The 16,947-nt window shown below is 38.3% G+C and overlaps 1 protein-coding gene across 9 annotated transcripts in view; it reads left to right on the forward strand.

Moving 5' to 3' along the window:
- Positions 1-13,143, forward strand: part of ANKS1B (ankyrin repeat and sterile alpha motif domain containing 1B) — a 437,255-nt gene extending 424,112 nt beyond the window's left edge. For 7 of the 9 annotated variants that reach the window (XM_071552016.1, XM_071552019.1, XM_071552017.1 and 4 more), the window contains 4 exons: positions 3,487-3,624; positions 9,850-10,017; positions 11,221-11,309; positions 11,420-13,143. In XM_071552016.1, coding sequence (XP_071408117.1) covers positions 3,487-3,624; positions 9,850-10,017; positions 11,221-11,309; positions 11,420-11,459 — 435 coding nt within the window. In that variant the 3' untranslated portion in view covers positions 11,460-13,143. Of the gene's footprint in view, positions 1-3,486; positions 3,625-9,849; positions 10,018-11,220 lie in introns of all 9 variants that reach the window. The other 2 variants (XM_071552018.1, XM_071552025.1) reach the window with 2 other exon arrangements.
- The last annotated feature ends 3,804 nt before the right edge of the window (positions 13,144-16,947 follow it).

The following is a 16,947-nucleotide window of genomic DNA, read 5'->3' on the forward strand; positions in this document are numbered from 1 at the left end:
ACTTCTTCTAGAGTTTGGAAGCCATATTTAGAGTTAGAAGATGGCATAAAAGTGAGGTGAAATTACTGTTGTGTCAAGTCTGGCATATCTGCCAGAGCAGAGAGGCCAGGGATTCCTGTCAGCAACTTTTTCTTCTATTGATTCAAACCTGAGCTTCTACAACCCTCATTTCCTTTATGTTCTCTGATGTGCAGGGCATAAGTCAGGACATTGTAATGCTATTAACTCTAACTTGGATAATGCTGTTTTCAGCTCTTAAATCTTCTCTGTAGCGTAAAGGACGTAGCTGCAATGTCCTTAGGTTTGCAAAAAAAAATCAGGAGAACAAAAGGAGCTTCCCATGTCTCTTTGCACACTGCATAGAATCTTACACAAGATGGAAACTTAAAAAAAATTGCGTTAGATGACGCTACATGAGTCCCACTGAAACCTTATGCCTAGTAGTGCAACAGATGTATTTGAAGGAGGTAAATAATGCCACAGTCCTGTGTTTTTTCTCAAGTGGTAGATTGCTTTCTCTCCAGTTCAAAATCTGCACTGCCTTTCCCTTCTGTAAAAACCAGGTAATAGCCTGCAACTCTCCCAGAAGCGTTACCATCCTTGTCCACAGTGTGCTGTTCCAAATTCCTTCAAGACCCAAAACAGATTAGCACTAAGGTGAGATCCTATTCAGACTTGTACTGCTTCCATATGAGCTTATAGTTGACGGCGCTGGGCACCACTTAGCAATAAATGCATACTTTTTAATGACAAAAATAACTAGCAGTTCTGTGCTTGAAAACTCAGCTCTCATGGCTGTTCATCCTTTTCCTTTATGCCACCAAGCTAAGAATTTGTATTCTAAGTCAGCAGGCAAAGTTTCAGGTGATGAAGGGGCCCCGACCTCATTCCACGACAGCTATTTCAGTGGCGCCTGGAAGCTTGGCATGACACCACTTTGACATGTCACCATTTCTTTGCAAGTGAGGCCAGAAAGAAAATGCTGCTTAGGAAAAAGCAGACTTGCAGAATTTTCTCATGGCTCACAGCTCACCCTTTCTTCTGGGTGGTTTCTGCCAGGAGGGAGATTGGCTGGCACAAGGTAGGTGAGCAAAGGAAGGTTGCTAAGCAAAAACCTGACTTCTCCAAGGTATTTCCTTGGTAGAACCATAACTGCCTTTCAGCTTCCCCGCTTTTTGAGAAACCAAAGGTTTCTCTTGCCAAACTGAAAGACAATTTATAGCATGACAAGTGTAAAATGTCAGTCAATGCCTGAGGAGCATACCCAGAAGAGCAAGATGCTTCATAGCCTTCTGCTTTCTACAGAATAAGACTACAGATCTACTGAAGAAGTGACCCTAGGAAATAGTAAACACATGCACTGAAAAATTTCATTTTGAAAGGAGATCACAGAGGATGCCCTGTAGCAGCTAGGGGAAAACTCAGTTTCACTACTAATTTTCATCCAGAAAATTCAGTTTAGTTATGCTTCATTTTATTTTTTTAAAAAAACTTGATATGTATATATTTCCAAAATTCACTTAGTTTAAAATTAAAACATTAAAATAATCTCTGTGAGTTTTGACTTAAGTGCAAGTCCCTGTGTCAACCCCAGGTCACCTAGAAAAAGTTGCAGTGTAGCAGAGCTCTTTTACCATACGCTGCATAAAATCAGGTGATTACATTGTGGCTCATGATTTGGCATAAATACTTCACATATGATTTTAAGACCTTCCAAGCTTTAATTCTTTCTAAACAACAGTGTTGTCAATACTACATCAATGACAGTGTATTACACTTCTGTCTGCGGATATCTAAATCACTGGGTTTGGTAAATTCTAATTCTCATCAAAATCTTTATTGAGGGTAAAAGTTATCAATTTGAAAGCAAAGAAAATAAAATGCTTCAAGTAACATAAAAAGCAAGCAATTGTTAAGCAGAGTTTATCCATGTCATTATAAATTGGCATATATTGAAATATAAGTACTGGTTTTGTCATTTTTATGAATAATGCATTAAAGAGAAATAATCATGTTGCAACAATTTAAGAGGATTATTTCATTTCTTCACTAACAGCTTCCTTATCTTGGTTTTTGCATAATTTGAAATTTGGAATGCTTTTTATTAAGATTTTTCCTAAGCCATGATTTCTTCAATTAGATATATTAATATGTCTTTCTGATAACTTGATACCTACATGTAGGGGGAAAAGTTGCCACTTAGCAAATGAAAGAAGATATGGCAAAGCATCTAAAGTAATTTAGTTGCATATACATATATATATATATATATTTATATATATATATATATTTAAAGAGAGGGAGGAAAGGAGATGGTAAGGAAAAGAGAGAGATGAGAGAAAACCAGAGATACTCAGAGATTGTTTTAACATGGACAGATGCCACCAAGGCAAGCGGTGGCTGTGCAAGGAACTGGGACACCACAAATGCCACATGTCCCACGATGCTGTAGTGATGTAATGGTGCATCAGGCTTGGTCACTTTGGGCTTCTGTGGCAGTGCCAGAGTTACAGCCAGCAGGGCCATAGTTCAGGAAAGCGTATAAATTAACCAGTAAGTAAATTCCTGTTCAATGAATCATTCTTCTGTTGAAATAAACCCTTTGAAATGCATGTGTTGCTGAAGCAAGGCCTAATCATAAGCCACTCTGCAGTATCTTCTTCTCTGGTTTCATGGTTCCTTTGGCCTGAACACAATAATTACATATCAGCAATTTCTGTAATGAATATTCATAATTTTCTTAAGAGCTTCAAGACAGCTTTTTTTTATTTCATCAGACAGACATGCCCCACCTCTCTCAGTAGTGTGCTATAGCTTACATTGGCTGTTGCGAGTAGTGTGGCTCGGTGCATGAATGGTTTCATTTTCCTATATCTCTCTTACAGGATGCTGTTGTCAGTAAGTGGAGAGAAATTACCAGATCCTCCTGTACTTATCTTTTTAGTAATCAGGGGCATTTCAATATCTCATGGTTTCAGTTATAAGTCATGTTTTGTGGTTTTGCTCTTGAAAAAGTATGGCTAAAATTTGTCAAACACAAGTACAAAACCCTGGCTATTGAGCCTGCTAGGTTTCACCAGATCCTGTCTGTTAGCAGACTGAAACAGTGTCCCATTTTGATCATTACACAAAAAACAGCGACTTCATAAGATGCTTGTATAGTGCTTTGAATCAGTATTTATACCTGTATGCCAGGAAACATGTCTCTGTGTCAAAGGATACTGAACAAACTGTACAAAACACAAGTGGCCTCATATTGTAGATTTTAGAATATAATGGTTTCCTACCAGATTATTGGCAATTGGAAAGGGTCAAAATTCCAAATGCCTGTGTAAGATCACACATGGGGTGTATTAAATCTCTTATTAAGACATTTCTGAAATACATCTGTAAAGCAGATCAACATAAATGTGAATCTAAAACCACACCTTTTACTGCTCTTTTCAATTTAATTCCTAAATTGATTGAAAATATTTTTTTAAACAGAATATCATCGCTGAACATGAAATCCGCAACATTTCCTGTGCTGCACAAGACCCTGAAGACCTTTCTACATTTGCGTACATCACTAAAGACTTGAAGACTAATCACCACTACTGCCATGTATTCACTGCGTTTGATGTGGTCAGTTTATCAAACATACTTCATTTAATAGTTCTTTGAAACAGTAATAGTCATTTAGTTCTGTTAAAATGTTTTCATGGTATATGGTCATTAATGGCAGATGTCAATTATTTACCACATAAAAAAACTAATCTGCCATGGGATAGCAAAAGGACATTTCTGGAGAAGAGCAAAGATTTTCTTTGATATCTCATTTCCCATCTGAAATAACTCTGCTCTGTAATCTCAGCTGTTGACTCTAAACTTAGTAAGTAGCTTTTCATACAAGTCTTGACATGTAATTCTTACAACCTAAGCTATAGCCTTTCAAGTAGTTTGTAACAAGCAGGTTTGGCTACCCATTCTGAAACCTCAGTGCACACCAAATAAAGAAATCATAAAAGGATCCATGTTCTCAGTCCTGCCACGAGGTAGGCTCAGGAACTAGATTAAACAATGTTTGCAGGGCATCCTGCATTTTTTACTCCATTGTACTGCCTGGCAGTCACAGAAGGTCAGATTTGGTGAAATCCAGCCTTTTGGGTTCTTCCCCTCGTATGTCCATGTCATGCTTCCCAGCAAGTGACTAGAGGGTCGAAACTTTCTTGAGAGGGCCCTTGGAGCCTGGACACATCCTACCTTCTTGAAGTAGATGGGGATTGCTTTTTGGAGCAGAGATCAGATGTTACCAGGAGGGGTGATTTCTTCAGAGGTTTCAACAAGGAAGGGGTAGGTTTACATTAGATATTAGGAAGAAATTCTTTACTATGAGGTGATAGGACACTGGAACAGATTGCCTAGAGAGGCTGTTGTGGGTGCCCTATCCCTGGAAGTGTTCAAAGGCTTCACAGGGCTTTGAGGAACCTGGTCTATTCAAAAATGCTCCTGCCTATGGCAGGAGGGGATTGAAACCAGATGATCTTTAAGGTCATTTCCAACCCAAACCATCCTATTTATTCTGTGATTCTTACCCAGCTGTTCTTTGAGTTTTAGTGATTCAGTGTTAAGCTGGATCAGTACCAATAACTCAAACATCTCTCTAAATATTGTTTAGAATTCTTTGCATTATACTGAATAAACTGGAAAACAGAAGCTTCTTATGCAAATGTATAGAAAATGTATGAAAAGTTTTGTATAAACTTTAATCAGAGAACTAAAACACAGATCTGAGACCACACAGGTAGCTAATTACGTATCTGAAGACGTCCTAGGAATGTTTGGCTACTACACTGAGTCTGAAAGATTTGAACCATCTGTAACGACAGAAATTATTATTATTTGATGGTCCCTTTGTTCTACTCTGCTCTCTGTAATGTCGGAGGGAATTTAGGCTGCACAAATAATGGTAATACAAGAATTTGGTGAAGTTTTATTTTAGCAGCACCTTTTCCAAAATTTGTCTTTATTTTTAAAACAGAGAATTAATTCTTTGATTCTTATTTCCTCCAATCTTCTTGCCTACATATCTCAAAATGTTATTTCAGCAAAAGTCCTTAGAGCTCCTATTATGTTGGTGGAAAATTACTCAGTTCTTCCTATATTTATGCTTCTCAGATGGGGATGCACAAACTATTACTGTTTCAAGAAATCATGAACACATCAATAATCAGTCATGTAGTTTTCTGCTAATTTGGTGAAATAAGTAGTGGCTATAATTTTTAGAACTAAGATTTATTGTCCAAAACTTTCAAGAGTACTTGCCCTTTGAGTTTCGCACAAGAGAAATGTAAGGTGCTATTGAAACTTCAAGATTATTCAAGAAAAAAATATTAGTGTAGTATAATGTGTATGAATTCTTGAAACATGGTTACATGAATATAAATAAGTTAAATCAGAAAAACAGAGGTTCCTGAATGGTGACATTTTATGTGGGGCTGGGCAAACAGTTAACACTGCACAGCAATAATCAGTAGCATGTACAGAGGTAGGTTAGAAGGAACTTTAGCATTTTGGTTGAGTGCTTCTGTTGTTTAAATTCTCTGTGGTCATTTTAGTGTCTACAGGGAGTAGAAAAAACTTCAAAATGGTGTTAAAAATAGATAATGGTCAACAAGATGTTCCATTCTATAAATTTTAGTGATAAGTGAATCAACTGAAATTAGACTGAGTGAGGTTATTATTTCTCCTGATCCATTTAAATATCTCTTAATTGTTTTGAAGTACTGCAGTTTCATTTATAGGTTTAATAATCAAGCACAAACATAGACTTAGGTATAGCAGATTGAATTCATCTCCTTTCTTGGCACAGGAAGAAAAGTGATCTGGGAATAGTTACATTTTGCTCACTTTCCTGTATCTTAGGAGGAGCATTAATTACCCCAAGAACTTTAAACGGCAATTTTAAGCAATACAGAAACCTGAATGTCAAACTGTCTTAACTCTGTTTTCTCCTGCAACATAATCCTCAGTGGGGTGTTACCTACTCAAATATTCTCTTTTTGTGTTGTTTTATTTCTCAGGGTCTAGCATTTTTGATGCAAGTACAAGCTGTATAAAAAAATAGCTAGATATTCAGAGCACAAGCATACAGTGAATTAAATTTTCTATTTAAAGTCTAATGCTCATGTTAGAGCCTGATCTCCCAGTTTACTAACAGAAGCAATAGAAGCACTCCTACCCAATGGATAGAAGTCCAATCATGTTATGAAAAACGAGGTTTAAAGTGGTAGAAATACACCATAACATGTAAAAAATATGCATTTTAAATCATATGTGTTTTGGCAATGCAATATATGGAATGTTACGGGAAAAAAATCACTCTGTTAGGTCCTTCAGTTTCTCAGGAAATGTGGGCAAGAAAAACTTATTTGTAGATAGGGAATTACTATAGTAGTGTCAACTAGCAGCATTAGAGATACTATTTTGGAATAACTGTACATGTAACGTATCTACTCAGAGTTCAAATTCTATAATCAAAATTACAAAAACATGTTGACTAAAGAATATTGAAGGAGACAAAGTTTGGGGGAAGAAGAGGATTTATTGCTCAATATTGAAATCCACTTTAATTCACTTACTAAGCAGCCTTAAATCTACCAGTGAAGGAATCCCTCTGGAGAAACAAAGGGTCCTAACAGCTTCTATACCAAATTCTGGTTCGTGTGTTGAAGATATACAGAGTAATTTCCATCAGATATTCCTTAATTGGCCAATACACAATAGAAGACAACAAAAAAGTCAGTTAAAATGTAAGAAAACAATTAGCCATTGTAATAGGTTGCCTGAGTTGAAGTGGCTGAAGACTCCTGACTCAGACTTGCACTGGGGCATTGAATTGTAACACTGCATGGCAAACAAGGCAACTGACCTTATTTCTCATCTCCCAGAAATTGTTGCTTAAAGGCATTAGCTTACTCACTTTCCTACTCTGCTGTACCGAGCAAGGAGCAGGATTGTAGCAGCCTCAGAAGCACCACAGTCCCAAAGGTTTTGCCTTCTTTCTAAGGAGCTTGATGAGGTGCTGGGAGGCTCAGTTTCTTCTGCAGTGACCAGGGAGGCTACAGCTTTGGTGCTGAGCCCTGTATCCTTCCTTTTGTGCCACATGTCAATTAATTCAAATTGTTTCCTCACTCCATCAGAACGGTTTCCACAATAGATTTTGTAGGTTGGTTTTCCACCCCTATTCCCAAGGGAAATCCTGTTCTTCCCTCTCTGGTATAGACCCTACAAGAATCTGTACCAATTCTAATCCTTATAATCCTCTCTCAGTACTACAGGTGAGAAATTCCTCAAACCAAGCTTATTTACTTATGGGGTTTTTTTCAAGTTACAATTTTTCAGATAAGTTCTTTAAATTTTACAAGGTACAATGTTAAAGCTCTCCTTGCCTCCATTTGCAGACTTCCCTTTGTGAAGGCTCTAGTGCAGTACACAATGTATAAAATTTATGTGCAAGTTGTGGTTCAGTTTGCATTTTGAATATTGAACAGAATAGTGAATGTTCTGTTTTATTTGCTATATTTCAAAAATTTATTAACCAGAGAAACAGTTCATGTTTCTTACGGCTTTCAGGCTCCAGGAAGGCCTATTTTTTCATTTTACAGACTACAAAGGAAAACAAATTATAGTGGCTTCAGATGAAATGCAGGACTCAGACTAGATTTGTAACTCAGCATGGCAAACTTAGTCTATCTCCACTCGTATTTGTCTCGGTGACCTTTTTGTATGCCTCACTGGATGGCGTGTTTTCTCAGTCTTACTAGTACTGCAGCCTGCATTTCTCCAAGCCATTACTGCTGGTGTATTCCTTCATAATAATGTTATCCACTCTACCCAATCACATGATGATATAGTATGCTTTTTTACTGTCCCAACAGCTGATTCTAAAGATATCTGTCTTTAGAATAATATTCCTGTCCTACTAAAAAGAACGCTTCATTTCAAATTACTTTATTTTCTATGTTTTTAACAATTATATTCTGTTGCTCTTAATTCCATAGCCAGCATTCTGCTTACAGGCAGAACACTTTAAAATAGCCTCTTTAGTTTTCCTTCTATTACTCCACTGGCAAACTTCATCCTCAGTGTTTCTCAGTCCTGGCCAGTTTCCCTTGAAGTTAAAGGGGAGATAATTTGGAGACTACTGCTGTCAAATCAGGCAGACATTTTTATTTGGGTAGCTGTGAAACTTTGGCTGGCTGGCTGTTGTGACTGCAGTTGTAACAGCTGTGAGCATGTCCCAGTGGAGTAGTATAATTGTTTTCTGTCTGGCCTAACATGGGCCAGAGCTGGCACCTTTATAAGAAGCTCTCATAATGAGCTAAATATGCAGAATTTAGTCTGTGCTATCTCAATATACATGTGTGATAAAAAGGTTGGAATTTCTTCAAGAAAATGAAAGTGTACGGCATGAAATAAAATGCTTATCCATTTAACTTTAACTATTGAAGGGTGAATTGTGCACTTCCAAGTGTGTTGCATTTCTTTCTGACTTCCTGCAAGCCTAACAGTTAGACTTGACTAGGTAAAGACATATCTCATTAAAAATTGTACCAGAAAGATGGGAATTTTAAGGGATCACCTCATTTCAAAGCCCTGCATGGGGCTATGAAGATTGAGGGAAGGAGAGGGTAACTTCTGAAGCACATCAAAGATTATGAATAATTCTAAGGGGACTGTAGGACATCATATGGAGGCAAGCCTGCAGACTTGCATTTGCTCTGCAGGGGTTCAAAACATTATTGCAAAGTTAGTAGCCCAGAAACAGTCTCTAGTAGGAGCCTAAAAATAGGCCCAGAAATAAATATACCTAAACAAACCCACAAACCTGAAGAAAAATTACCCTAGGAATTCATTTGCAATTTAGATTAAGGTCAAATTTGAAACTCACAGCTGCTTTTTCATTGATGTAAAACCGTACTGAAAAAATATTTATACCAATCCCCCGATACTTCATTCATGCTTTATAAATCTTTCAACAGGTTTTCTTCCTCATATTCAATGAGGATTTAAAGTATTCTCTCTATAACATCAAACTGGTCAGGCTTAAGTGCCTGACTTCTTTGGTATGCACAGTAACTCCCTTCCCCTTGCTTCCAAGACTGTTCTTACATGACAATTTAAGCTCAAACAATTTTACTTTTAGAAAACAAAACCATGAGACTGTTTCCCCCGCACTTGAAGCACACACCCAAAGTGGTGCACTGACTTCCATGCATGCCTGTCTGCACTGCATCTGAGAAACAGAGCATGTACTTTCAACACTGGCTTCTTTGTCCTTTGGGAAGTCTCTCACCAATGCTGCAGCCTCTTCCTCTGCCATTTGGTGAGCATCCCAAGCCATGTAGCCAGGGAAGCAGCACATCAGGCTCCCAGCTCTGGAAAAGGACAGGTCAGCAGATTTCTGAAATAGAGCTAGGCCAAATGTCACAGTGTCAAGGTCCAGTAGAGCAAGCAGGGTGGGATCATGACAGCAGCAGGTATGAGGTGAGCTGGGGAGGTGGGACACTTAATGTTTGTGTTCTAAAAAGAGATGACACATACTCCTGTTTTCATGTTTAATGAGGCAATGTTTTCAAGGGGTTTAGAAGTAATTACTTTCAATACAATAAATTACATTTAGATTGGTTTTAATCAATAAGAAATCAAATGACAAATGTAAACATTACAGAGACTAAGGAAGCTATTACCAGCATGACTTTAATTATTTAAATTGCAAATCACTTCTGTAGACAGTACTACCCCACTTCATGTATCTGACAATAATTCAACCTCACTCCAATTTTAACTGTTTCTGTTTTGTTTCAGAATTTAGCTTATGAAATCATTCTTACACTAGGACAAGCATTTGAGGTGGCCTATCAGCTTGCACTACAAGCACGAAAAGGGGGCCATTCTTCAACTCTCCCAGAAAGCTTTGAAAACAAACCCTCTAAACCTATTCCCAAACCACGTGTTAGTATTCGGAAGTCCGTGGTAAGTAGAAGGTAGTTATGCATGCAAAAAAACCCCAAAATTCAGCTGTACAGCTTAGAGTTTATATACTAGAAGCTGAACAAATGAAATACCTTTAAAGTCAGAAATGCTCCATTGTGCCACCTCTGCTCATCAGCTGGCAGGGTTCTGTCACCACAGCATGGGCAGCTGTTTCAAACAACTGTGTATTTCTGATTCCTCCAGTTTAAGACGTTGCTAAGCTAGTGTTGTGTATATGTCTCTTACAGTAATTGCAGAGTTTTAATTGATTCAGTCTAATTCCAGTGTATTGTGCTTTTTTAAGTGCTAAGGATCACAGCCAATGCATACCTCTCAAATTCTCTGGTTCCATGGACTTTCCTGGTCTCCTATTGAGAAATAAATACTGCACCTATCTTGTTTGGAACATGATCACTGCATATGTATCCTAATCAAATTACAAATCCAAATTAATTACAATTATCCTGTCAGACCAAGCAACTTCTTTTCATATCCTTTTCTTTTTCTTTTTTGATCCTCGCCAGAACCTCCTATCCCAAAACTGGGATACAATGTACCTTTTCAGTATTACCCCAGACTCTTAAGGACCAAGCTCATTGGAGCCTGCATATTGATTGTCTTTAAAGGGCCCTCCTGAAGTGCAGACATGACAGAGAAATATTCTTTTACGGTAGAGCTTTTAAAAAATTATGAAAACTATTTTAAATCAAGTGGGAATAAATATAGGCACAGGGTCTTTTTGGAGGGAAAAGAGAAAAATTACTGCACGCTGTATCATATTCACTGGCTATAAAGTGAGGACTGTACTCTGTGATATTTAATTAATGGGTAAGAGAAAGGGGGAAAAATGCATGACTGTACACTGTGTCATCCATTGCCACAAAATCTTCCTCCATAAAATTGTAAGTAGGAACGTTTCCTGATGCTATCGTCTGTCTCATTAGCAAACAGACTTCTCAGGATCAAGCGTGGCTTTAACGAACTATGGTGCCCTATAGCTTGGGGGTAGACACAGCTCTGATCTCCACAGGAAGAAGAAGGCAGCCGTGAGTACATGGGAGTGTAGACACCACCATACTCGCTGCTGTAGGACTTTGTCCATTCAGGATTTGTTCTGTGTTCTGTTAGTTTAAAGAAAAGAGTTCTGCTCAAGCTGCTGTGCACGAGATGGTAACCGTCTGTACGTTTGCGTTTGTCTTGCAGCAGATAGATCCGTCCGAGCAAAAGACTCTGGCGAACCTACCGTGGATTGTTGAACCTGGACAAGAGGCCAAAAGAGGCATTAATACCAAGTATGAAACTACAATTTTCTGATACAAAACTGTCCCCCTGTTCCTTGTTGTGCCTTGCACGCCAAGCAGTCACAGCACAGCCTTTCCTTTATGGCAACGTTTCAATCCAGCAGAGAGGAAGACTGCACTGATGAGTGGCCTTGTAACTAACAAAAAAGGCTGACAGTCATTTCTGGTGATGTTCTTCTTCCTGCAGCACTGACAGAAGAATGACACTATATGAAGACTTTTAAAATTACAGTCCACAAGAGGAGTGAGAAACCTTATTTTTCACGCAGTTCTCCCTTGTGACTCTGCCACAGTGCTTTCTTTGATTTCTTATTTTAGAATTCTACTTTTTAAAGCAAAAAAAAACAAAAGGTCTCTAAACTAATACTAATGCTGCCTATGAATAGAGTATTTGATTGGGTTTTTTATTTGAATCTTGGCAGTTTTTAATTGAAATAGAACCAGAATTAAAAAATAGATTATTTGTGAAACCACTGAATTCATTAATAGTTTCTGTGTTGAATAAAGAACTCATTAAAGTGACAAGAAATTAGGTACCCTGATTTCTGTGTGCGCTGATTTTATATGTAATAATTGATGTCCTTTGATCCTCTACAGAAATAAGAACCTCTTGCATTGTAGCAAAGGATCAGAGTTTTATGAATGGTTAAAAAAAGGTATTAATAATGCACAGAAAACATTTATTAGATATTTTTATGGAAGAGAAGTACTATAGAAAAACATATGAATATTTATGGAAGGAAGCCAGATGAATTATGAGAAATATTGTTTATTTTAAAGTTAAATAAACTACTGCTATTGCAGCATTATGAAAATTGTAAGACTTGTAGCATCAGTGCACTGGATGTTCCATGTGATCAGTCTGGAATGAAAGTGGAATGGTCATTCTACTACACGTACATATAGTTTATGCAGTTCAACATTGCTATAGCCATGAATTCTACTATTTTTAAAATATAATCTCAGTGGTTCTAAAAAAAAAGTCAAAATGATGGATTTTGCTATCAAGATTTCTGTCACAGAAAACTTGTTTGGAAGAGTGTTGATAAAATTCTATTGCAAAACATTTTCTAAATAAAAATAGCAAGAAAAACAAAAAAATTCCAAAGTAATAAAAATGTTTTCATGAAACAAAAATTAAGCATTTGCTTAATATTTGATTAAATAAGATTTACTTACTTTTTCTTTGAAGTGTTTTAATTTTTTTAATGTCTGTGGAGTATTTGTATAATACCATGATGTATATTTATGTAGAACTGAAATTATAACAGTACAAGTATCATTATAGGAGAAAAATGACATTTTAACGTATATTGTTCTATCCAGTCAAATTGTGAATCATTTTGAAGTTCATTATAGAGATATTGATAAATTGTGTGGTTGTCTTAATGTTTTTTTAATTATTATTTCATATCCAGCTGAGGTTCTTCAGTTAGAATCATCAGTTGGTATATTCCAAAAAATGGATAATTGAACTTGGTTTAAACCTGATAATTGTATATGGTTTAGTTAAACCTAATCATAGCGCTGAGTGATGACAAACTTTTAATACAGTATTCAATTTACTTGAACAAAATGGTTCCTTGTACATATTTTTGCCTATTCACTGTTGATATGTACTTAGTCAACTGACAGTAAAAAAAATAACACTAAAAATATGGTACCAAAAGGAAAATTGTATAGGAGAACAGTAAATAGTAGCCTCACTGCAACAAATACTTATGTAAATATGCTTGGGCTTCCAGTTATAAATTTTGTAATTTTGTCATTTATTTATATCCTATAAAAGCACACAAAACACAAAATAAAATGAAGTTGTACAGTCTCAGTGCTTTGTGCGTCATTTCACCATTGCTAAAGGAAATAAGTGGCCTGATGCAAAGGATACTGAAAGGCATGAAAGGTCCTCTCCTCCCATTTTCCTGGGCTTTGGATCTTTTACTGAGCAAATCCAGGAATTGCTGTGGAGACAGTTTTGGGTTGGAATACAGATTTTGTTTACAGATGGTAAATACTTCACACTTTGAAGTCCTTAATTAACCAGTTCTTCCATGCACTCCTCAGCTGCTGACTTCCCATATTTAATGCACCCTATAAAGACTCGTGCAAGGAGTTATGTTAAAACACATTCACTTCAGGCATGCAAAGTACAAAGTGACCAGGTTTTCAGCACATGAAGCTGGGCCACCTCTTACGCAGTTGAGTGACCACTAAAATTAAGGAGTGAGACAGGAGTTGTGGCACAGCTCTAAGCAGATGTAAAGGAAAGCTGTGAAACAACAGGAGGAACTGGCACCTTGCAAAGAATTTGATCTATGTTTATCAAAGAGATGTCAAGCAGGTAAGGTGGCACAGTAAGCAGCTGACTTGTTTGGGAGAGATAATTGGGGCAAGAGAGACTGAGAATGACTAGCAAGAGTGATGAAAGATGAGACAAATAAAAGACTGGTAGGGCAAGAAATTTGTGTGAAATTTTTGAGACACAGTAAGGCAGTGAACAACAGGAGCCCCTCCCAGCAGACAAACTGGAACTGGAAGGAAAGATAAGAATTAACAGACATAAGACACTTTTGTATTTGCAGAAACCTGGGATTTTAGAAGGAAACATTTCCCTCACTGATACAGTGTAAGCCAGTTGGAGAGAAGTCCACAGGGTCCCCTCTGGCATGGAAAGTTGTTCAGCAAGCATATATGAAGGGGGTATGTGAAGAAACTGGAGTATTTGGACTTTGTGAAACCATGAGTTGATTTCAATGACTGTCTTACAGTAGGAGGGTGAAGAACAGGCAAAAGAAGAGAGGTTATACAGAACTAGTATGGATTTAAGAGAAGATTCTATGGAATTTGCAACAAGCACAACAGTAACTCACAGGCCTAACTTACGATTCTCACCTACTCAAGAATCTAAGAACGTAACATTCTTAGTACACAGCATATTCACACTTGCACAAACACAGGCCTAAAGAAGTATGTACAAGGTGTATAATACCTGTGAAATCTTCCCCTCGAGTTCAGTGAAGTACTCATGTTGGATGACTTTGTATCTTCTCAAAGGATGAAGGGTTGAGCCTCAAGCAGTGGAGGTGTCAGCCCAGGCTTTGTTGTTGGCTTGTAGTGATGATCCTCCAAGTATAGCACACTTCAGAGTTCACTTTCTCTGAGAAGGGTCACAGAGGTAGATTTCTGGTCACAGCTTGCTGCAGTCCAGGAGAGCTCAGAGGATCTCGCTCAGGACTACTGTTTAGATGGTCGCAAAAGAGTTGGCTTTTGGCATGGTAATTTTCCATCCCGGCCCCAATTCAGGTCAGTAATTCTCTGTGAAAATTCAATCATAAAGATGCTGTTACACTTGCATTGTTATTCAGGCAGGAAAAATAAGTTTCCAAGGCTATTTGCTAAATAACAGGAGCTCATTAGCCAACATAAGTTCCTGGGGCAGACAGTGTTTCTGATAAGCTCAAGGGGAGCTTAGCCCAGCTATCATTCATCGAGGCTGAGGCCTAACAAGTATTTCTGAAATCATAGTATGGGCTGAGGTGGGAGGGGAACGTGCCACCACACATACGAGGTAAAAAGGCTGGGAGAAGGCTTAAAATTGGAGAATTCCTGAAGAAACACGAGGGAACGTCTATGTTTGTAGAGTTAGAGGGTTTCCTAAAGCAGATGTTGATGTTGACTCTTCCAAACTGGCCTGGTGTTTATTAAAAGCCAGAAGAGCCCCTGCTCACAGCTGTCAGGGAGAAACATTCAGCATTGTCTAGTTCTGGTATTCTGCCAGTGAGTTTGTGAGAGGCTGCTTCTCCTGTAGAACCACAAGGTTACACATGCCTTGCAGTTTAAAGTCAACATCTCAGCATCAAAAACTGGCATAGCCATAAAATGGTAACCATTGGGAAGAGAATTAGCAGGTCGTCTGTCCTTTGGAAAAAGAAGCAGCATGCTAGACAACTAATAAACTTGTACATCCAACAGTGAAATAGTTTATTTCTTTCATTCTAGGTTAAAACAGGCCTTTTTTGCCACGTGCAGAACTCTAGTTTTGCCCTAGATTTCTTTCAGTTTGTCTGTTCAGCTGGCCTGCTTCACACTTTACTGGAGTATGAAGTCTAATATGTCATCAAGACAACAGTCTAGAAATAGTAACTCAACTCTCTCTGAATTACCAGCCCAACAAACAATTGACTCTGTGGAGGAGCTGTGTGGTGGTGACAAGTAGGTAAGTGAAAGACATGGCAGAGAGATTAGGAAAAATATTTAGATGTGAGCACTTAGATAAGAAGATGGGTATCTGCTATCTCATGTTAAAAGACCATCTGAAGAGACCAGGAGAAAAAAGGACTCTTAACTGGCTGGAAATATTGATAGGATTTTCAGCTCACTAGAAAGCATGGGGCGATAATGCTCAGGCTTCTCCTGAAAAGCTCTATAATTATTTAGTGCTCTGTAACTTCTTTAGGTGAACCAGCTTCTTTGCTAAGCTGTCAAACTCACCCTACTGCTATCAAGTCCATGCTGATTCTACTTAATTGCATGCTGATTCTAGTTAACTTTCACACCTGTGAGCTGATAACCTGAGCTAGTCAGAGGTTGATCACAAGCTCAGCTAACTGAAACAAATACACAAGCTTCACTGTGATGGACTGAATGTTATAAATGTCTTAAACATTGTCCAAATCATACGACTTTTATCTAACTGCAAGAAAGCAGCTGCCTGTGTGTGACCACTAAAGCATCCCCCCAGCCCCAGTGCCTTCTGACGGGAATTTGAACCGTGACTGGGAACTTGAGATAGGACTATTGTCTCAGGTCTGAGCAGTGGTAAAGAAGGTTCAGAGAAGAAAGTCTGTGTTAAGAATCAGCCCTTGCCAAGCTCAGTGGGTGGTGTAGGAGAAGGGGTTTGGGTGTGTCATGGCAAAATCTCTCCACACAAAACCAAAGTAACCCCCTGCCTCCTCAGGAAGACCAATTCACACAGGACATTCACATGAGAGGCAGATGAGAAGGACCCCCAAGGTGCCCCCTGACTCATTCCTGAGGCCTTCCACCACCAGAGGCGCATGTGATCCAAGTGAGGTAACAAATCCAGAGCCTGTCACAAGAGACTGCAAAGCTTTTCCCACCACCCCCAGAGGAAGTGCCTGGGCATCTCCTGATATATTAATCCATTGGATTCTGTGTTTTGTGGGACCCTCACCACCAAGAAGACCAGAAGAACTGGACCTATGGGACGCCACTCGGTTACACAGAATGGTGATGCATTTTCTATTTTAATCTGTCACTTTCATTATTTCCCCTCTCCCCTCTCCTTTTTTTATCTCTCTCTCTCTTTTTCTGCCTCACATTTATCATTAGATTAAATCCATGCTATTGACTTTGGCATATGGTCTCATTTGTACCTTAATTCAGCCAGGGGCATTTATAATGATTTTAGTAACTGGATCATAAGACTTCACTTGTGGCCAGAGTTCACACTGCATGTAGATTTTGTAGAACTGGTGGATGATTTCCTCCCTTCTGACTAGATAGTCTCACTCATTCTCATTACAAGCCTAATTGCAATCAGCCCGAACACTGCAGTCCTACTGAAGAGGCAGAAAAGGGAAAGCAGGGAAATGGCCTGTGGTCCTTG

The sequence above is a fragment of the Pithys albifrons genome, chromosome 3, assembly GCF_047495875.1.
Source record: "Pithys albifrons albifrons isolate INPA30051 chromosome 3, PitAlb_v1, whole genome shotgun sequence".
Lineage (NCBI taxonomy): Eukaryota > Metazoa > Chordata > Aves > Passeriformes > Thamnophilidae > Pithys > Pithys albifrons.